The sequence below is a fragment of the Passer montanus genome, unplaced genomic scaffold (assembly GCF_014805655.1).
Source record: "Passer montanus isolate IOZ18808 unplaced genomic scaffold, ASM1480565v1 scaffold19, whole genome shotgun sequence".
In the NCBI taxonomy this organism is placed as follows: domain Eukaryota; kingdom Metazoa; phylum Chordata; class Aves; order Passeriformes; family Passeridae; genus Passer; species Passer montanus.
The window spans coordinates 3,805,186-3,829,003 of record NW_024366480.1 but is presented as its reverse complement, the minus strand read 5'-3'; the positions used below and the strand labels follow the sequence as shown (position 1 = coordinate 3,829,003).

The 23,818-nt window shown below is 36.3% G+C and overlaps 1 protein-coding gene across 1 annotated transcript in view; it reads right to left on the bottom strand.

Annotated features, from left to right (window-relative positions):
- VPS13B (vacuolar protein sorting 13 homolog B) overlaps positions 1–23,818 on the bottom strand; it is a 423,217-nt gene that overhangs the window by 59,760 nt on the left and 339,639 nt on the right. Inside the window, exons 35-38 of the mRNA XM_039705990.1 lie at positions 22,991–23,190; positions 20,259–20,466; positions 19,724–19,908; positions 3,921–4,117 (exon numbers count right to left, since the gene is read on the bottom strand). Of these exons, the coding sequence (XP_039561924.1) occupies positions 3,921–4,117; positions 19,724–19,908; positions 20,259–20,466; positions 22,991–23,190 (790 nt within the window). The remainder of the gene's footprint in view (positions 1–3,920; positions 4,118–19,723; positions 19,909–20,258; positions 20,467–22,990; positions 23,191–23,818) is intronic.

Here is a 23,818-nt window from a genome sequence, read left to right as displayed (position 1 = left end):
AAATACTGTTTAAATTACACAGAAGATGCACAAATATACAAAGCATCTTGTAATGTAACCCACTTAACAAAAAAAAATGTATAAATCATTCCCAACCAAACCAGGAAGGGGCTTTAGTGTCTCACCAACCAAAGAGAGCTTAAAAAGTAATTTCAATTATGATTTGTTAGTCCTGCAACAGCCAAATGCAACTCATAAAAATAATTTTTTCTGTGATAATTTCTTTGTAATCCCCTGTTTTAAGGTCTTCCATAAACAGTCATTTATGCCATATATGATTTCTTTCATAAATACTACATCCCCAAAGAGATGCTAAATTATTTCACTTAGTACTTCAAATTTGCTCATTCATTGAATAAACTTCCATAAATGTTCGTGCAAACCGTATACATACATAGAAATAATTAATAGGATGCAAATTTCTCAAAAAAAACCAACCTACATGTATATATTATGCCCTTCATCAGACAGCTCCTTGATTTTTGTACTTCCAGTTAGCTCCTGATCAATCTCAGAAGAGCTTGCATACCACGGGATTTGAGTCATGACATCTTTGCATATTCCCATATTCATTACTGGCTGCTCTATTTCACCCTGCCAGCTACTGCTCATCGTATCAGCTGAATCTACATCTTCTCACAAACCTTGTTTTCCTGTCACATAAGACACCTAAATTTCATACTTTATAACCAATGTTAGGAATCAGTAATAAAGCACTAAACCACAATGGGTCAGCTCTCTGCTAATAATAATTAGCATATCACAGAGTTACCACAAAAAAAAAAAAAAAACCCCAACAAAACCTGCAGAATTTTAAGGAAAAAATATCATTGAGCAGCAGCTGCATGCATATGGCAGTGGTTAGAGTCTGACCCAAAATGCAACATCAGACCAAGAAGATAAACTTGAACAAGACTAAGCATTTTTATACTTTGCAATTAATAGTGCATTACAATTGCTAACCAATCATACAGTTGCAGCATGTAACTGATGTCAAATCATTGTAAGTGTAAAGGAAAACTGAGGTTCAACTTTTCTACAGCCTTTGTTTCTTACTCTCACAGGTCCCTCAGCATTAGAATTCCCTAGTTTACCTCAGCACTGGCATCAAGCCTTGAGGCTCTTCCCACGAGTCTGCAAAATCCCATGTTAAATGCTGGCTTTAGGAACAAGACTTTGGGCACTGTCTCTCTCAAAACCAAGTCAGGCATTTTTTGGTTTAGTCGAATCTAGAACATATTTCAGAGTGCTTGGTGAGAAGAAATTACCCATCCCAGCAGCAGTATGTTTGATGAAGCCGCATTTTCAGCAAAGTTACTTCCAACATGGACTTCCTATGAGCCACTAGACGTCTAGAAAGGTTTGTGTTCTCTGCAGGTCCACAGTTTCTGTCACCATCTCCTACACAAGGCTTCCCTTTAACATAACACGACCCCTCAGGGTTCAACTATTACCTTCAATTTGTTCTGTAGCTGTAACCATACACATTCAGCCCTTGGGCTCTGTCTCAAAACCTCCAGGTCAGTGATGTGTCACTGGCATGTTTGCTCTGTTTCTGAGAAAAAGCCACTGTGCCTCAAACACTGTAGGTCAAAGCCTCCTATCTGAGGAACAGCTGCTCTTGGTTTGACCTATGAAGGTTTCCTGAGAAGGATCACTCCTGACTGGTCAGGACTACTTCTTCCACACCGGTCCTTCCTGCAGCCATCCTTAAGAAAGCTTGCAGTGCAGCTTTGTGTGAAATCAGAGATCAGTTTGAATTTGTATCATAGAACCACAGACAGGGTTGGGTTGGAAGGAACCATAAAGACTATAGTTCCAATATCCCTGCCAAGGGCAGTGACAACTTACGCTAGACCAGGATGGTCAAAGTCCCACCCAGGCAGGCCTTGAACACTTCCAAGGATGAGGCACCCACAGCTTCTCTGGAGAACCTATTCCAGTGCCTCACCACCCTCACAGTGAAGAATTTGCTCCTCATATATAATCTAAACCTGCCCTCTCTCAACTTAAATCCATCCCCCCTTATCACTACATGTCCTTGCAAAGAGTCTCTCTCCAGCTTTCCTTAGGTTCTGAAATGCTGCTCTAAGGTCTCCTCAGAGCGGCCTTTTCCTCAGACTGAAAAATTACAAGTCTCTCAGTCTGTCTTCACAGGAGAGATGCTCCAGCCCTCTGATCATCTTTGTGGCTCTTCTCCAGAATCACTCCAGGAGTCCCACATCCTTCTTAAGTTTAGAGCCCCAAAAACTGGATACAGTACTCCAGACATGGTCTCATGAGAACAAACCCATGCCTCCAAATTAAAAACACTGCTGAGGCAGGGAATATAACTTTTTCTCTCCCCTGATTCAAATCAGAGGGTTTCCTTGTATATCTCACAGGTTTCTGGCTTCTGGAGCTCACCCTGACCTATACAAATCTTTAAATTTCCAATCTACTGTTAGTTCATGTAGGTATAAGCTACACTTCTTAAAGCTATTATGAATTCCCCAGGCTAACAAAAGTATCAGGACTAGTGACTGCAGCCTCTGGACAGGTAGGTGTCAGTTCAAGGAATTTTCCTTTGACTTCCCTCTTTCTCTTCTGTTTATTTACCTTCAAATGCTTCAGCAGTGAGGTAAATATTTTTTGCTGCCTTCATTCATCTCCTGCAATCCTTGTGCAGTGAACTGCAAATGCTTCAGTTTAATTCCTGTTGTTTCTGAACAATTACAGCTCATTAGCTTATCAGAGCTCCCTGAATGAAACACTGCATCTAGTGATAAATCCTATTCCAGCAGAAAACAATAAACATGACTACAGTGCTAAATGCCTTGATGAAAAAAAAAAAATCTACTAAATTTCACTACATCATTTCCAGTTCCCACCGAGTTCACATTTCTGTGGTGTTAAGCTGACCAGGAAGGCAATTCTGCCAGGGTCCCACATTCAGAGGAATTAACCTTGTCTAAAACACTTAACTTCTCAATGATGAAAATGCATTCTTTCACAATTAACATCAAGAAATCATTTCCAACCTGATACTATTAATGGAAACCAGATGTTTAATTTTCTTCATTGATTTTGTTAGCCATGCTTATATTCCCTGATTTCTCTGAATTCTGTAGCTTCATTCAACACATACATGGATGCTACATACTCATTGAAGCTTGGGTTCATAAACAAGCAGTAAGAATCAGCAAATACCAATGATCCAAAAGAGTAATTTTGGGTTTTCTGCTCTAAATATAAAATGTTAAGCAGGTCTTTGAAAGCAATTCCACTGCTGTTTCTGGACAGAACTTGTACTTATTTTTTTTTACTCTACATACTAACCAAAATGGAATGAATGCAAACACAGTGAATATCTGTCATTACATAGTGTTTCTAACTGTAAATATAATGAAAAATGGATCCCCAGTGTTTAAAAAGCACTGATTATGGTTTTTTTCCTTTTAGCATAGTAAGCAATCTGTGTGAATAATAATGCAATGCTATTGAAATAATAACATTTTGTTCAGTATCTTTAAAATAGTTGTTGACTTGAACTGAGGAGAGAATCAAGGTGATGTGAAAGTATTTAATGAAAGAAGAATGTTTACTACTACTTTATAGGACAGATTGCATTTAAGCCTTCTTTTGTTAATTAGCTGATTTTACTGCCTGGCGCAGCTAAGAGGTCTCAGGACATCAGGTGTCTGCACTTTTCAGTAAGCCTTGTATTCAAAAACTGGATGGTTATGATGCCTATGAACCTAAAGGAAAGCTCTTTTAGTGCACACTCCATGCTGTTCTGTGATAATGAGGTACAGTCTGAAGCTCGTACAGGACTAACTGCTCTTATCACATATAAAAAAAGTATCTTCTCTAAGTTTCTTGAAACAGATTTCTCAGGAGTGTGGCATTGGATGTCTTTATCCCTCCTCCTTTAAAATTACCTTTGGTCATCAGCCACGTTCTGGCTGCTGTTGAGGACAATCCTCCACAGGTCAGAGGCTATGAGCTCCTTCTGATCGTTCACAAGGCTGACACTGGGCAGCTGCAGCTCGCAGACTTTGCTTTCTGACAGACTGAATTCCCGGAATGCAACAAATGATTTCTGAAGCTCATCCCAGTACTCCAAGCTGCAAGGAACCTGTGATAAAAGGCATAATTATGTGATAAGGCATAATCAGTTTGTGCTTGATTGCAAATATAATGCAGCTTAATCCACATGTTAAAAGTGTAAAACTAATTAAACTAAAGAAAAGTAAATGGTCATATAGAAAGTCTTGACTGTAACCATTACTCAGATCTTGCGCTGCCTTGACTTAAATTAAAATGTTTTTAGAACAGCATTGCAGACTTACACTTCCAACTTTCTTTTCCTCTGTACAAAAATAGGTGCTTGTTGCACAGGAAACCATGAATAACAAAGATAATTAATCTGAACATTATTTGTATTATGAAGCCAAAAAATCCATCAGATGTCTACACATCATGGTATCAAAGATGTTCTAGTCACCATTAATTTTTTAAAAACTCATTGTTTTATTACATAACAAAATATAAGTTTATTAAAATAATCAATGATGCAGAGAAAAAATTATAATGTACAACACAACACTTTGTGGTGGGCCAACACATTGCTAAAACCCTGGGTGAAATAATGAAGAACTTGTAAGCACTTGATCTTTTCTTTCAAGGACTATTTAGACAAGTAAAGGCAAATGAAACCAAATAAATACATAATGGCTTCTGTTTAATTACAGCCCTAAATTTAAATCTGTAAATAATCCACTTGTATGGATGTATCACTGAATTGGAGAGAAAGTTATTACAGACATTTCTATAGGCAATAGAAAACTGATTTTAATAAAAGTACAGATCCTAAAGGGTTGTACTCTAGGTGTCTTTTTTCCTTTTTTTTTTTTTTGGTAATAGCAAGAAAGTGAATGAGAATATGAATTTAAAACAAATGTAAATTCAGTCAGCTATGAAGTTTTTAGAATTAAGATGCAGAAATCCACAGGTATGGCAGCTGTGCATACTCAAGATTACTAAAAGTCAAGCTGACATAAAGCAAATAGTAAGAAAAAATTGCATATGTATGTGTTATTACCTGTTTTATCCCTGTGTATAGACATACATACATAAATAACTGGGAAAAAAGTAAGAATGTGGCAGAGATGTAAAATAAATTTAGAAGTTTTGTAAGCATTCTTCCTTGTTATTCAGTAAAGATTATAATGCAGATGGAGATGACAGTAAGCTGATTAATTAACAGGAATGAAGGTTAAGAAGGAAAATTCAGGGAGCTCAATGGTTCAAGCTGGGGAGGGCAAAGGAACATAAATAATCACCAAAGAATTCTGGAGGAATTAACATGTGGAACCACAGAGCCTGAAAGGTGGATTTTAACTACATTTGTCAAGCCACTATGATATGTGAAAACTGAAAAAAGCAACCACAGTCTCTAATTTTTTTTAAATTCAAGATGTAGGACAAAAAGAAATTATCTGATAACTGTCAGTAAACCTCTGATGCCAGTAATGTATGTAACACAGACTACCACTGCAGTATCAATCAGGAGAGCTGCTTTAATTTTGAAGACTAGTGTGTGAGAAAAAGGGATTGTTTTAACATCAAAACCCACATGTCATACGTGTAAAGATAATACATTTGTTTACAAGCTGCGTGTTCAACTGGAAAGGGTGAAGATCTGCAAATGTCAGCTGGAAGAGTGTGAGGCAGTATGATGAAGCCTGGAAAAAGCAAATATCATCTTGAGAGACATCAGATGACATATTTCCAAAAGTGAGGGGAAAATATTAATTGATTTGCATAAGACATCAGTGGGGACTCATCTGAAGTATGTCATGTTTCCAATTCTTCATCTTAAAACTGTATTCATTCTTGCTGGGGAGAGTTGAAGACTAAATGAAATGAAACAACAGGAACACAACAGGAACATAATTGTTCCATCCAGACACCTCAGAAGAGAAACATTTAATAGATGAAAGCTTTATAGAAATGTGTCAAAATTGAGTTGCCCTATGAATAAAGTGTAAGGCTAGAAAATGTACAGAAAAAAGACAGTGATGTGCAAGGACAGCCTTGGTGCTCATGAGAGCTACTTTTAAAAGCTTGATTTGTTAATTAGATGGAGAAAATAACAAGCATTGCCCCAATGGGAGAAGGCTGGGCTTGATGAGCCAGAAAACATCTTTCTTGGTTCTCTGTTGCTAACTGTACAATAGTGCTGTGTACAACAGCAGCAATAAGAAATACCACATTAAGTTTGTGGCCATATTTCAAAGTCACTCTAAAGCAATTCTTTGTGTTCTCAGTGCCACTAGACTTTTAGATTTTTTTCAGAATTTCTCAGTGTTAAGTTATTTGAGTGTTTAATGCCTGTGGTCAAACACTCAAGGCTGCTACACTACCATAGCAATGTTCCTACCCTCCAATTATGGATACATTGGATACATCCATAGAACTCCCCTATGTTAACTAGGAACACATAAAGAGCCTCCTGCATCATCTGCTGTCTTTAATACTACATTGTGGAGCCATTCACACTCACATACTTCCTTTTTGAAACCTTCACAATCTCCACTGGTGATAAAACATTTGAGTTTAGTTAAATATTGTAATACTTGGCATATTTCCTATAGCATGAAGTCTTGGAATTACATAATTATAAAAGGATATGTTTCATTTCTGACAAAAGGCTGCAGCCTTTCATGGTTGCATAGATACTTTACATACAGCCATATTCATTTCTTCATATTTTAAAATCTCAATCCTTAAAATACCTTGGCATTATTTTAGGAACCTGATTAAATATATTTGAATACTTGGTTTGGTCTTGTGCTTCCTAATGTCTGTCAAACTCTGCATTACCTTTTCTTATCAATGTTATTGAGTAATACATGTGCAATGAAAGTCTCACAAAACTATCATAGGTAGTTATTTCTCTTTGATTACATCTCAAAACAAAACACCTTCCTTCAGGAGAATCTCACAAAATTGCATTAGAATAGAAAGTAACGGAGATTTTAAAGGAGGCTAAGCAAGATGATGAATTCTATTACCACTAGATTAATGAGCTGGAAGAACAAGTTCAAGAGCACTGTAAGGCAATTTTTAAAGTGGCACTACACTACAAAATCCATAAAACTATCAATGAGGATAGATGAAAATAATATAGAGACATTAAAAATAAAGATTCAAAATAAAGGCAGAGCAAAACTTGAAAAAACCTAAACTGGATTTCACACATCCTATCTATATTAAAAAAAAAAGGCCTTCAGTATTTCCACCCACTGATTAGGCTGTAGATGTACTGAAACTCCTCTTGAGGAAAAGATGGCAAAGCAAAATGATGAAAACAATTATGCCACAAAGAAGTAATAACTTGATAACTCATCTTCAGGCTGTGGTCTGTGGCATGAACTAACACAGTGGAAGTTTCATCTGAGTATGAGGAAGAACTTTATTGTGTGGGTGACTCAGAGAGATTGCAGAGTCCCCCTGGAGATTTTCAAGAACCACCTGGAAGCAATGCTGTGCCATGTGCTCTGGGATGACCCTTCTCCCATAGGGAAGTCTGACCAGAGGATCCACTGCAGACCCTTGCAGCCATACCCATCCTGTGATTCTGTAGTGCAGGACAACTTCTAAAATGAATTATGAGAAATTTGGAAAGGCACAGGAATGATTGCTGAACTCAGCAGTGTGAGTAGCCAGAAAAAACATCATGGAACAGTTAATGCAGACTGGTCAGCAAGTAGAAGATTATTCCTCATTATTTTGTTTACAATTTTTTCTAACTATGTTGTAATATGTCAAGAAATCTACCAGAGCAAGAGACACTATGTTTCAAAGTGTCATCTGCACATTTGAGATAAGAAATCAAGGACACACATTATGTGATTTCCTTCATAAAATACAGCTCATGCTTTGGAACTACACTAACTGTAAGCTTTCTAGTTTGAAGCTTGCAAAAGACTTAGTTGACTTAGAATCTTTGATTTCTACATATCTAGCTTTATTTTTTCTAGGGGCTTTATTACTAATGCCTGATCTGGATAAGTTTAAGGAAAGATGGTAGCTCTGGGCAATATCAGCTGCCAAAAATAATAGTTGTGGAAGCCTGGAAAGGGGTTATAATGCCAGAACTGAATCATTAACAGTGGGAATAAGTGAACTAGCTGCAACAAAAAAAATTCCCCACATGTCGAATTAAGTATGGTTTTACCTCAAAATATTTGAACAAAACCTAAGCTATAATTCATATAATTGTTACCTCTTAGAAAATGTAACCACTAGGGCTGCCTCTATAAAAGCAAACACAAACAAAGCAAATTTAATTTTTTTGCTAAACAACAAGCTTGGTTCTCCAGCAGACACTTCCCTGCAGCTTTTTGTCTTCTTCCATAGCACTCAAGGACAGTTTTAATTGCAATGATTATATTCACCTGTATTATTTAACCATGAGCTCAGCTTTAACCAAGAATCTCCAAGCTCTGTTTTGCTAGAAAACCACACACTGTGGCAAAAACACTTATTTAGAAGGATGATAATGGCAATAGGGAACAAAACCACAGTCAAATAGTTTATTTTTCAGCAGCGCCTCTGTTTAACAACAGAGGTTAGAAGCAGAAATGAAAAGCTGTATGAAACAGCCCAAACTCTAAGCAGAGAAATTGAAGGCTGCTCCTTTTTCTCTTTCCTGCTGTGAACTGTAGACACTGGAGATCTGAAAATGGCATGGCAGTGGTTGGAAGAAGAAGGAAAATGGGGTATTGGCAAAGTACATGTCACAAACCAATAACTTTCAGAAACAGTTGCCTTGGAGCAAGAATCTTTTTAGTTAGAAGAGAGAAGATTCCCGTTTTCTCTGAATCCTGTTTCACTCTATTTTAAGACAAAAATTTTCATGTATATTACACTAACACATTTATGAAAAACATCTTTGATTTGAGCAGAGCTAAAACCTCCAACCTATACATCACTCCCAAAAAAAAAGGCCAAACAATGTAAAACCTGAAAATCCTCTTAAAACCCTGCATACTTCAAGTAATTTCCTTCATACTTGTTAACCTATCAGCAAGACAGTACAATGTTAGTAACCTACATGAAGCAGTACCACTAAAGCAAAACAATGTGATTGTGTTTTTTCTTATTCATCATATATTGTGTCACACATTATCAGTACCAGAATAATTTAATTACTACTTGGAAACTAGTGGGCCAATAAATGCTACACAGTCTGTTAATGATGTGTTGTTAATTTTATCCTTGTGTTTCACAGATACTCCTTTTTCCCACTAGTGGTCATGTGTAATATTAAGACTTGATAGAAAGATGAGTGTTGACCCCTAAGTGCTTTTTAAAGAATTTCAAGATGACAACATGCTTCTATGTCTTCCTGTGAGCTGATGTTATCCTCCCAGCTTTAGGGCTCATAGCTAATTTGGACTTGAAAAGTGCTGGGTGCACACCACTTATCTTTGTACAGGTACATTTCTACAGCTGAGCAGAGAGCCAACATCAGTGGACTTCCACAACCTGCCATGTTACCATAAATGATCATAGCTGTTATTCAATACACATTTTGTCACAAGGCTAACAAACTCAGACAGGTCTCAGACATGAACATAACTTCCAGCTAGGAGAGAAATAATTAAAATATCTCCATTTCTTAACTAATCCCATCTTTTTCATAAACATCTTTTTGTCTGTAGGAATAAGCTATAGCCACCAGCCAGGTTGTTGAATGAAGGATGTATAAAAGTATTATGCCTTCAGTATTAACTACTGAAACATATGATTTTAAAACTCAGTATAAAAAAGTGAACTTCAAATACATGCTAAATATCTTAGGCTGGAAAATACATCTTGTCCAGTTGAGAAAGAAAGATAGATATTAACAGCTGGGTGCCTAATGTTTCTTTCAGTGATGCTTCCTTTTGATTGATGTATTTGCTAGAAAAGAAGCTTTTACAGAAGATATATTCATTTCTTGAATCTCAGTCCCTCAGATCGTGGGCGCTTCCTCTTGAAAATTAAGCTATTCTTGGTCCAGAAACAACTACTGCAGAAAACATGCACACAGAAGACAGGAAGTGTGTGTGTGTTTTATCTTCTCCAAGCAGGGCCACCTCAGTGAATGAGGCAGAACACAACACAAACGAGAACTCTGAGTCAGACACCAACCCAGACTGCGCCTTTGACTCCAGCTTCCTGAGCATGAATAAACTGATTGCTCTGCAATAAAGCTATTCTTTTATTAAGATATTTTGCTGGTTTAGGGCCAACTGTCTTAAAAATATAATTCTCTCATTAGGTGAACAGAAGTTGCAGTAGCAGGAAATAAAAAGTTTTACACAGATTTTTATAAGGAAAAAAGTCTTGGCAATAACTACTAGGAACATTACTTTTAAATTTGATTTTGAAGTATTATTTATATAAAACTAGCAAAAGAACTCTGCAGAAAAATAATATAACATGTAGAAAATATGCTCAAAAGAAAAATAGTATTAAATAGAACTTTGTAATATGCCTGGTTTGCAAAACATACACAATTCAATATGTCCAGTGGAACACCTACACTTTGGGCAAACGTAGGATACTTCAACATCCACATTCCTGTGTATTTTGTGTGATTGACAGTGTGAAATCATGCTACAAACCACTTGCCTGTTAGATAATATTTTTTAACCCTCCTCAGAGCTAAGATTGTATCGTATCTGTGTAGAAAACAGACTTTCCTGGCACAGCTACAGACCACCAATATCCCCATTTCATGAAGGAAAAAACCAAACAACCAAACCACCAAAAAAAGAGAGATGGTTTACAGTGAGATAAAAATATAGCCTCCTATAAGTAGTTTCAGGATTAGCAGTAATACTAGGATTAAAATTATTTAGTTGTACAAAGTATTTGCTGCCCCAACCACCTCACCCTCCTTTGTATTTTCATTACAGTTTTCTGTACTTTTTGACAGTAATTTGAAGTGTTACATACCTATATATTTCAGGCAGTAAAATATATTCCACTATGGTACATTCAATTTTCAACACTCTGGAATAATCAGACACCCACCGGAGATGTTTTTCAAAATTATGTCATATTATTTCTTCACATAATTGTTTTGCTTCTTTTTGAATTTTTTAAAAAATAAATTTGGTACTAAAGCTAGGACATCTAAATCACAAATACTTACCCTAAAATTTAATATGCAATATCTGCTTAATTTAATTTTTCCTTTATCTGTAGTGAGGTCTTGGCTGACTAATGAAAAGAACTACTATTAGGCTATCTGAGTAATAACATATACTATGGCTCTTTCAACTCCATTAAACATATATACTAATAGTCCTATTAGTATATTTATTTCATTTTATTTAAATTTACATCTGTCCTGCAGTTTATAAAATAAATATCAAATAGAGTTGTAATGAAAAGATGTGAAAGAAAACTCTTGTCTTCTGAGAAAAGTTGTTCTTTAAAAATACATAACTTCCTTTTAGCTGACTTTGGAAAAAAAGCTTCTATACATCTTCAACTAATAGAAGCTATAAAAAAAACCTTTTGTAATATTGGAACCAGTTGAGAAACCACAAGTATTCAAATGCAGGAAATCATGATTTTATAACATTTTAATGTGATCTACTCTTGGGAAACAAAGTTAACCAAGCCCTATTTCTGTACAGGAAATATTCCACTGTACAGTTGTAATACATTGTGGTGAGGGGTACAGCTGCAATTTTTTCACCTGTGATGCCCCACTGGTATTGTGGCTTACTGAATTGCATCAAGATTGCCTTCCTGTCCGGAAAGCCCTCTAAGTACAAACACGACTCTAAGCCCAGGTTTTATTTTCCCCTGGTATCAGAATATGGTAATTTAAGAGCCCTGAGAAATGCTTTTTAACCTTTTAGAAGAAATATGTAGCATTCTTTTATTAGGAACTACGTTCTTTGCCTTTTTAAAACAACATATGACCAACTTATCAATTTATCAGGCTAGCAGGTTCAGAGCAAATGCAGGTGTGTGGAGTAATGTAATCTGTCACAGATACTGGCTTTTTCATTATGGAAAAGCTACTCTAAACACACTAACAGCTTTTTTTTTCAAAAAAGCACAGAATAGCACTGGGCTATAACTGAGATTTCTGCAGAACTATAAGCAGGAAAATCATGTACTGCTAAGTGTCAAACTTTTCTACTAATTGCCATTTACCTTGTGACTGAGTGTATGTGAATGATCACTTGCCTTTTGAACAGCAAAAGTAACAATATTTCTTTAATTTATTAGCTCCTAATGTATTGTTTCAGGCATTGAGAAACAAAAGTATACAGATTGGAGACCTTATGTCAGGGACTCACCTACTTCTTTCAACACCCTTTATTGTCTCTTTCTGATATACTATCTTCCACATTTCATTGAAGGTTTTTAATTTTCTAAGCTTCAGTATTTATTAATAATACAAGCATTATGTCGTTGAAATGTAGTTACCTCTGACCATTGAGGTTAGCAGTCTATTAACACAAAATACACCTTATAATTTTCAGTGTATGAGCTATTTTGACCACACATTCTCACCACAGTAAAGCCTGACCCCTGTGAGAAGCACCACAAAGTCACTGTACAGCCGGAAGGACTTGGGTTTGCAAAGTTTCATAAATCAGAGTCACAAACTCGGAAGAGTACAGAACACAGGGAGAGTGTAAATCTGTCATTAAGATAATCTGATGGTTTCGTCAGTCCTCTGGCACCCGGTAGAATTTTCACTGGCTCAGTAACCCCTAAGGGTAAATTTCACTGTGATGCACGGGCAAATTATGCACAACTTCCATTAACATTCCCAACAAGTTACGCTTAACTCCCTGCAGACTGCACAGGGAAACTCTAGGACAAACGATACAGTCTCATCTTGATGCAGGGAACACTAAGATCACACAGCAAAATAATTAAAATTATACACACAAAAACCAGTAACAAAATAGTAAAGTCTGAGATAATCCTACTCTCAGGCAAGGAAGTTCACAAATAATATTTAAAGCTGGAATTCCCTAAGAGAACAGTCTCTGTTTCAACATCTGCTTAAGACTCCAACTTCTTTAGTCCCTACTTCCTTCCTTGCAAGAAAATGAAGACAATACTTATAGTTAATAGCCAGAGTCTTGACTTTGGAAAATGTGCAAAACTCAGATCAGAAAATTTGCTCGCCTGCAGATCATCTGAAGTGTAGCTCAAGCTACAAGAAAACCTACAGGCCTCTTATACAGAGCAGCTGTTTATGTGATGACCTGCACCCATTTTTGTACTCATCCACAAACAGAAACACTGCATCTACTGCTGAGAAAGAGGTACCCCACATCAGAATAAATGGCATTTTAAAAATTTCTAGTTTATGATCAAGTATGTTCAATAATAACTGCTTCTTTTCAAGTTTCTTGTAACTCTTCACCAAGTAGAGAAATAATAAAAACACTGTATAGAATCTTTATATAATAGTGGTATGACTAATACAGTAATTTTGAATAACATCCAAAGATAGAATTAACAAGAAATGTAAGCTTTAAAAAGCAGACAAAACACCAAGTTTGCCTTCTGAGCAATTCACAACAGACAGACAAATTATTTCTTCATCCATCTAAAAAGTCCCATTATTTGAAGGCAGTACTGAACTGCGTGGCAGTAGATTCAATAACTTGCAAAGCAACAGGTTTATCAAGAAGCATAGCTGAACTTTACAGCTTATTATGTTGTAACACCGTGAACTTAAATCACTAACCTGTCACGCACAAATCATCTGGATTTCCAAAATAGTTGTTGCTTAGGGAATATAAGAAATAAATCAAAATTTTGTGGTTTCCCAGAAAGCACTTTTCCCAGACTCTCAAATGCCCAGCTGAATATTTTAGCCCAACAGGGAATGAAAAGTAAAAGGGAAGCAGAGTCAGCCAAAAATGAGGTATTCTCTGTTAAAAGGAAAAATGAATGTCTTTGACATTGATCATAATTCTTTTCCTGTTGACTGTCATGTCAAATCCTTCCTGGAATAATGACTTACAGTAGGTCTAATGTCAGTCATTCTTAAGCTCATGCTTCCTTAAGCCACTGTTTAAACAGCCACAAGGTGTTAGAATATGACTATTTATTGGATGACAGTGTTGAAAAAAATCAAATTCCAGACTAGCAAGTTTGCAAATGCTTTATTTAAATAGCACATGCATGTAAGGCAATGTAACAGACAAATTTTTGAATCCCTGCCCTTTGAAGCTGGAGATATTTTATGTTCTCCTAAAAAAGATTTCACCACCTTTGGAAATGCTCTGTGTGAATTTTACCATGGTGGTTTTATTTATGTAGTCTTTCATTATTAAATCCCAGTTAAGCCCTTGCAACCTCAGAACTATACTCACAGCCCTAAAATATGCTTCAGTAGACCTTGAGATTTGGTTAATTTAATCACCACTTTTCTAACCTGTGCTCTGTTTCTTAGGACACTGTATAAAGAAGAAAGGCCAAAAAAGGAGACCTCAGCATGAATTCATTGTTTCATCAGCTGTTATAATGCTGACTACACGTGCGTGCAATAGGAATCCTGGCAGGTACACAAGGGAAACATCCTCAAATACAAAAACCTGCCAGGGTTATAGTTCAGCAGATATTTTATTTTAACTTCATATGGAGAAATGAGCAAATGCTGTAGTTTATCTTTCTTTTGTTTAACAGCTTATATCTCCCACTGGATGACAATCCAGGAGAAAGAATTTTAAGTCTGTGTTAGTGATGCATCTTAGCTAAATCAGATAACTCGGAATTTGGAACACTACACATTGTACGATTACTTTGATTAGATAAATCTGGTTTTCTCCTGCTTTTAAATCCATGTCACTTGGGTAAATGCTCTTGTGACAAGACATAGCTTTTGTTTGAGATATGGGGCAGTGCCAGCAACATCCCTCATTGGAAAGGTAACTCTACAATGGAATGACAATAAATGAGAATTTCTGTAAAAGGTTCACTAGATAAAAACAAGCCTCCAGCTGTACAGGAGATAATTTGTGTGTCCTGTTCACCTGTCTGTACAGAAAAGCAGAGTATTTCCCTGATGGCATATGAACTGTTTCCTACCTTGGTGAGCCCCACCCAATTTTTACTCTCTCCTCTGCCAACCTAAACCTGTCAACCTTGCTCTTGGTAAAGATAAATGATATAAAAACATAAGCCAGATTACATCAGAAAAGTATAACAACATCACAGGCAAAGATAAACATAAATCTGAGATTCTTAAGACTGCAGGAAGACACAGGAAGACTTTGGGGAAACTAGACACACAGTGCAATTACAGTTCTAAGCCCCAGAGCACAAATATTCAACAGAAATTTCTTTGAGGTTAAATATCTACATGTAGCTAGCTTCATATTGTATCTGCACAATGTGAAAGTCACTACTGAATCAGTAACAGATTTTTCTCTACTTTTTTTCTCTGCTTTCCCTCTTTTGAATTTTAAAAATATCACAGAAACGAAGATGACTTGTCCTTTCTCAGATATGGACCTGACAGATCCAAGTAACTGTAGAAGCACAGCTAAATTTAGCATCACACAACAGCTCTGAAATACAGGTTTTTGTTATGATGTAGAATATATTCAATTATTCTTTATGTTCTGGGACAGTGGAATTATCTGCATAATAATAAACTATTGTCTGAAACCAGAAATTACTCTTACTCCTGTCATTCCAATGGCATACTTTCAAGGCAACCAGAACAATCAGAATGGAGGAAATTGCCACAAATTCTCTTTCAACTGGCCTAGTAGCCATATCAAGCCAATGCCCTCATTATTTAGGAGATGAAGAGAGACACTATGAAGCCCTTACTCTGAAATTGAGACTGCCCAGCCCATTCTTGTTCCTAAAGATGCTCATGTATCTTCTATAATTCTGGTATCTCTGCAGGAGACATTTCAACATACATTCTAAACCAAAATCTGCTTGAAGGCTATTACCAGGCTTCAAAGTTCTGGGTGAAAGACATTTCATGGTCAGATTTCATAGGAATGAGAATCATCACTGCCCACAGATTCCAACCTAACTGGCACACCACAAGACCATCACAGGGCAATTAGAAGACCTTTTCCCCGTAATGATGAGCTGGTTGCCTTATAGAATATAGTTCAATGTTAAACTGGGAAACTGTGGCAGGCCTTAAGTCTTCACATGTGATTACTCGCTGAGACAAATTTATAAACACCTGCACAGTTTTTGTTACAGAAATTATCTGCACATGAGAGTGACCCAAATGTAGCATAACTAAATTTTTGGAGCAAGATCAGTAGTTTTTTTTTCTCTCTGGTTTTGTGTACATAAACAAAAGACATACAAGTATTTCTTTAAGCACAGACTTTTGAAGTTGCTCATCTTTAACCACAAGATTTCCTCTTACCAGCAATCTACTTGAATTATTTAAGTTTCATCTGTTATAATGGAAAAAGTCTCAGAAAGCATCCCTTTTTTTAACTTATCAATATATAAATCTTCAGTATTTTAAAAATAATGGAATTGCTACTTCATCTTGCTTTTACCTTTTGAAAAATTTTTGTGAACATTTTCCAAGTTTGGACTACCCTCTAGAACTGAGGTGGGCATATGATTCTCATGTCAATACCATTCTTTACCTTTGAAAGGTGTTTCCTCAAATACTAGTTATCTGAAAGAATGGTAAATCACACAGAGCCAAAGGACATTTACAACATGGGAAAATGGGACAATAAGGGCTTAAAGATGATATAGAGTTTGCCACGTCTGTTAAACAGGGAAAACAACAAATTAAGATACTTTCCACCTGCTCAAAGAAATATAATCCTGCTGCAATTTCTTGCAATCGGATCGAGGATTCTCACTTCCTTCAAACTATTAGATCCAAGCTCTATTTCAACCTTCTAAAGAAATGACAGGTGGTATACCATGGCAGAGACATCAGTTCTTCCTGTTCCCCCACAAATAAAAGCAACAATGTTTGGACTGTAAAAACAAAGTATTACAAACTTGACCTGTGAAACTGCTTCCCTTTGCAACAACACAAGGTAAGCACAAGAAAACAGCTCTTTGGGGCAATTTAGAAATAGCAGCAAGGCAGGGTTCAACAGAAACAATATAGCTCATATCAACTCATAATCTGAAGCTGTTCTCTATCCTTTGGCTGCACCAGATAACACGCACCTTCAATATTTAGAAAAATTCTCTTTATGGTGAAGCTTTTGCAAGTTCCAGGAATTTGAATAATAGCTATAAAAACAGAGAGTTCTAAAACCTACCCATGATTAAAACGTTATGCTAGAAGTTTAACAAAGACAGAAAACTAGATGAAATGTCATAGCAACTTACTCAGAAAGAAAGAACATGCAACTGGAAAACTTCAAGAAAAAAACCTCAAAAATTCAAGACAAACTGCAGAAGGGCACCTTTGACTGTATCTTTGTGAAGCAGAGGATTAAGGGAGACTGGTAACACAGCTGGGGACATTATGGGTCCTCCTTGCATTTGAACACATCCACAATCCTGGGAAAGTTCTTAAAGTATATTTTAATATAGCTTAGTATCATTATTGTGTTTAAATTTAGATCTTTTTTTTTTTTTTTTTCAAAAAAGCTGAAGTCTTTGGATTGCAGATGTTTCTCTAATGTTTCATTTCAAAAATGGAATAAGATAAATACTGTTTTATCTTTTTTCTCTTTGTATTTAATGAATTTTCTGTATGCACTAAATCCCAGTATATTAATTAACATGTATCCACACAGGGAAAAAGTGGAGCTGATGAAAGGCCTCATGATTAACTTAAATTAGAATCTGAAGTTTGATATGAGTATTGCGTAAATGCACTTTACCTAAAGAAATCAAAAATTTTCTCTGTATTACTTATTCTACCCACATACGTCTGTTAGATTAATTAAAAAAAACACACTGCCCATGTTTAAAATGACTGTTTAAAATGGTTCATCAGGTGTATGGCCATTTCTGGAAAATGTGATAAATCACCACCTCGAGCCAGGCAACAATTACTACCATAATTAATGGTCTACAACCAAAGCATTTCTGCACATCATGTGCCCAAAGCAGAATTTTTGACTGGATGTCCTCTAACTTGGCTGATATCTATATTTTCTCTGGTGGTAGAAATCTGAAGAATGACATGAACACCAGCAGAGGCTGACCCCTGGTAGCTGGATGCTTCTCACTCTCTGAGGCAACCAAAGTGGGTTGGATCTTCTCTTCTCTAGACCGTGGTACAGAAGCACAAAGCAGAAGCTGTGTGCTACTAAAAGCCCAGCTGTGTATGCCCCTTGAAGAAGGGCTGATATTCCCCTTGGACAGGGTCATATTGTTCCACAAGCACATACATAATGGTTCAAGATGTCTGTTATCTGTAATGGGAATGTAATGTAATGAAACCAAAACCTTGGTGTGCCGTGCTCCAAAAATACCAGCCTGAAAGGAGGCAAAATGGTGGCTTTCATAGCAACCTAATAGGTCATCAAGACAGCCTACAATAACACAATTTTGATCTTTTATTCAAACCTCATGCCAAGTGGAGCTGATTTTTTTCCATTTAATTTTAATTTTCATGTAACTGAAAGGAGCTGACATTTGGCTGTCTAGAGGGCAAAGAAATTGGCAGGACACTTACATGATCTCACCAACAGTATGTGCACGGTAATAACATTAAATCATTTATCTGAGGAAGATTATCCTACTTATTCATAACTCAAAGCATATTGGTGAATAATTCAATTTGAAAAGCAATTTTTAACATCACAGCAATAATGAAATATAATTCAACAGTTTTGAACAAATAGGAAGAACTGGGAAATATTTATTTCCCTTGACTCACAACACTATTCTGATTAACAAACAGACTGAAATTAAAAAAAAAATGACAGGTCCAATTTGTAATATAAAAGGGAAACAGAGATTACGAGAATTAAAATTGAGTTAAAATCAAAATATGTATGCAAGGAATAAGTGCATTTAAAGAAAATTACACTAGACAGGAGAAAATGTAATGACCCAATTGCATACATTAGAAAGCAAAAATTCCAGCACATGAAGGATCAGTGTAATTTTGAGGTATGGTCTACTTTTGGGGCATGGAGACTGCAGCACTCAGCCTCCTTCAAAGAGAAGTTCCATGATATCCCACAGTCAAACTGCACCATCCACTTCAACCCTCTCAAGGAAAAATGAGAGAAAACAGACCATTTCCCCCTACCCTATGGATCTTACTAGGACCAATGCAGCCATCTGCCACCACAGAAACAGGAGAGAACAACCAGATTGGAGCTTTTACTTCAATGATTCCACTAGATCTTGGAAATTTCAGACCAGGTCTTTCCTCACGTGTTTCAGTTTTAAACCAAATGAAGCCTTTATGCAAAGACTGATGGATGAAACCATAAAAAGAAAGAATAAAAATTGTATGCTCACAAACTAAACCTGCTAAACTTGGCTATAGCTTATTATGCAACATAAAAACTGCAGAGGTAAGAGGGTAAAAGGTTTATACAAGTAGTTTTGAAACTAAAGATATGCTCAAGCTGTGCAATGTACCTCATATTGGTTTTATAGAGCTCCTGACATTTGTTTTTTGCTCGTTTTTAATAAATCGGAGTTTGAAAACTTTTACTTTACAGCAGTAACATTTCCATTTGTTACTGAAAGTAGAAAACTCATTACCCACCTGAAGAACATCTCCAAGGTCAGCAGTGCTAATATCTGGGTCTTCAGTGGTATTAAAAGGAACAGGGTTAATTTTTACAAGAGTGAGCACTCGAGGTTCTGGATATCTCCACAGCATCATTCCTGGACTATCCTCAGTTTCATTGTAAAACACAACTTCATAGGCATTGGGCAGCTTTTGTGCTTCTGTCAAATGAAAGAAAGTTATAATCCGTTATGCAATTTCTAGAAAGAAACATGCTGGTTTATGAAACCAAAGTGATTAAAAAGAAATCCCTTGGGATCAAAAGGAGAGAAAATAAAAAAGCAATTTCCCTGACTTTTAAAACACTACAGCTTAATGGAAAGAAATCAAAAAAGTCTTTTAAAGTATTTTTTTTTAATTCTAGCAGATGTCTTTTCAACTGCTTTTCCAAAAGATATAAAGTTATTCATTGTAAGAGGCAAGTAATGTCTAATAGGTTACTACTATTTTTACTTTATAATCTAGGAAAAAAAGGAAGAAAAAAAGAGAGCCAAAATTATATCCTTCTTACCTGCATCTTGTATATACTGGAAGAGGCCTGTTCTCAGATCATCTGAGGTATGCTCAGGTTTTGAGGCTGGATTCCTTTCTGTAGAGAAACACGTTGGGTGTGTACGTTCAGCTATCACCGTCTCTACACTGCCCTTTTTACTCAGGTACTGCCACAGAAGCTCCTGGAGAAGAACTAAACAGTTCAAATGCTCTTGACCCCAGAAAACCTTTAAAATGAAAAAAAGAGAGAGAGAGAGAGAGAGAAAAAAGATGAAAAAATTACATACAAATATTCAGCCATTTTTGAAGGGAAAAACAACTCCCTAAAACAACAAGAACTTTATATGGCTTTGAGTCTGCTCTACTTACATTTTAATTGCTTGCAAACATTCTTAACTTTACAATAAAGGACAGAAGCAACAAAATATCCTTACAAAGCCATTTGTCAAATGTGTTCTTTTCATTATCTGAAGGAAAACATCAATTCCTATAATTTCATAATTAATAGTGATGCTGCCTGGAAGACCACAGACCTGGAATGTTATATTCAAGAACTGTACATAATGCTAGGACTGGTCACAGGTTTCTCAGTTTAAGACATGACAAAAATCCCTTAAAGATACAAGGTTTAAACTCTTCAAAGAGCTTGTTGCTCCAAAACTGGAACTCTGGAATACATTTAAAATTAAGTGACACAGCAAAGAATGTGATGCAAAAGATATATGAAAGATCATCTTAGGTACAAAATGTAAAGTCCAGAAGATTTGCACACTTTGCAGCAAAATAAAAGGCAAGAAGGCATTCCCTTCTCCCATCTTGGACAGGCATTGCTGCTTTTTTCAAATCAAGCTTCTGTTTGAGAGAATTACATGAATTGGAACAAGTACTTCAGACTTCATGTGCAGAAGCAGGCCTTGAAGCAACATGGAAGACAAAGAAGCAATTAGCAACACAGAAATTAGACGAGGAACCAGTGTGGACTGAAATCAAAATGCCCAGACTGTAACTTAAAAGTCATGATAAGGTTGTGAGTAAAGTAAAGTAAACAAGTCACGTATGAACTAGTAGTACAAACTTTTCAATGGGGGAATACCAAATTTCAAATGTGAAAAAAATCAAAAGATGCCTAAAGAGAGTGTAGTTGCTAAGAAGGTAGGTTTTTTCTTGCCCTGCATCTACAAGCAAGCCCACAGAATACACCAAGACCCTCTTGAAACACAGCCACAGCCCGTCCTGAGCCAAACATTCCCAGGCTAGGCAGGTATCCCCGGAATTTTGTGCATCTCCACTGTGGTTTCTGGAGTACCTCTGGTCTGGGGGTCTCACACCTATTCTAGCACCACCTCAAAGGAGCTCTCTGTCACCTTAAGCCAACCCCAGAGGCCCCAGTTCCCCACTGACAGAGGAGGGGTGAATGTTTTTATCCATCTCACACTTATAATCATTTCATCTGTAGGCAGCTGGGAACTCCAGGACATGGAACCCCTACTACAACATTCAGAGATGAGGAACTGATTTTACATAAGCTCTCAAGGTTCTGATGCAATCCAAATTAACAGTGATAGGTGAGGTCATGTTTAGAGCTGGTAAAATCATTAGCCATAAATAAATTAATTTCAAACAGAACTGCTAATGATTTTGTCATCATTCTCTAATCTATTCTGCCAGACCAAACACTTAATTATCTTCTGCAAAAGCTAATTGTCCCTAATTATACTCTAATAATAAATGGCTTTCTGAGAATTATAGATTTTTTTTTGGTACTTCTCAAACTCCAAAATTTTGGAAAAAAAATCCCCAGCACTTTATTACCAACACATTTAGGTAGTACCTGTGTACTAGTACCTGTGAAAAACAAATAAAAAGCACCTGTACCAAGTACCTGTGAAAAACAAATAAAAAAAGAAGCAAAGAAAAAAACTCACTTTATTCATTAAGATAAACTGTTTTATAAATTTGTATTATCTGATTAACCCTATTTCCAGTGCTGCACTCCTAAGACCTTCTAATTCCAATTCTGGGAAAAAACTTACTGACACAATCAAATGTCAAAATTTCCTTTTCGCGTTTTATATAATTGATTTATGCATTTATTTAAAAACATTTGGTATGTATAGATACTATAATAAAAATAATCAAAACAAGACATATCTTAAAGCCTACTTGTTTAAGCCCCACAGAATCTATTTTTCATTTCAAGAGCTCCCAAGCTTCCTGGACTGATTTCAAGTTGTGGGCACTTCCAAAAAGGAGAGGATAGCACGGAAAACTGAGTATTAATTGTTACAAACAACAGTTTGCAATTACTCCCCTGAGAAATTTGTGTAAGTTTAAAAAGAAAGGATATGTACTTCTTAGGGCTACCCCTAGGCATTAGAGACACGTAGATCATGGACAGACAGACACACACCCATCAGAACAGGACCCTAGATATTAAGTGTTAGCAATTTGATCCAGTAGTTTTAAGGAACATGCACATATAGCTAAAATACAGGGTTTAAGCAGTATTTTTTAAAAAAATAAATCAACCCCAAAACACAGTACACAATTTTTTAATCAACAGTTTACATGAAAGAGTAGATACTTATTTTGTAAGGTAAAATAAAAACCACCCAAATAAAACATGCAAAAAATCCCCACTCTAGCGACCGGTTGTAGGATGCGAAGGCTTTAATGAAATTTATTTTTGAAAACTCAATCATCCAAAGCCAGTCCAGCTCAACAGCACAACCATAAGTATCTTATACAGACCTGCAGCAGTCCTCCTCTCAAATCAATGTAGATTTTTGGAACAGATTGCTCTGGGCCAGGATCACCACTGTGCTTGCACCACTTGGCTTCCACGTTAAGGGAGCAGCAAAAAGGGCCAACCAGAGATTTTGCTCTTTCTTTCAGACTTGTTTTAAGTAAGAAATCTTTTATGTCAAGGACTAAAGATGATCCATGGATTCCTAAAAGCAGAGAGAAAAAAATTTAATCCCATTGGCAGTTATTCTCCCAACATTTTTGTGCTTATTTCCTGAATTCACTTTACCATGAGCCTGGGGATCTCTGCCCACAAGCCATTACTCACACAAGTAGTCCCACCGACTTTCATGGAAATACGTGTATGGACAATCACTCTCAAGTCCAAGGAAGGACATCACAGCTGGGCAATGAGATCTGTATTTTTTTTTTAATTTCCTGTTTTTTTTAATTTAGCTTTCCCTTACCACACTATCAACCAGGCTTTATACCATGCTGCTGTAACACAGCAGGTATGTGTCATCCACATTCCTTACCAAGAGCCATTTGCCAAAACATGACTTTTTGTGTTCTGAGTACTTTAAGGTTTATAAGAAGAGACATTTTTCATTAAACTATGAATTTTTTTTTTAAAAAAAGTTTATTAAGAACAAGAACAGCTGCTTCACTTGATTATATTTCAAACTGATAGGAAATAGAGATTTTGAACAGTTCTCTCTGCTTTTGTCAGGTTAATTACTATAACATGGCACCTTGCTAGACTTAGGAGTACTTAGCAGGAGAAGAAGGGTACTGTTTGAATTCAAATAATTCAAAACAAATGCTTATCTCAAG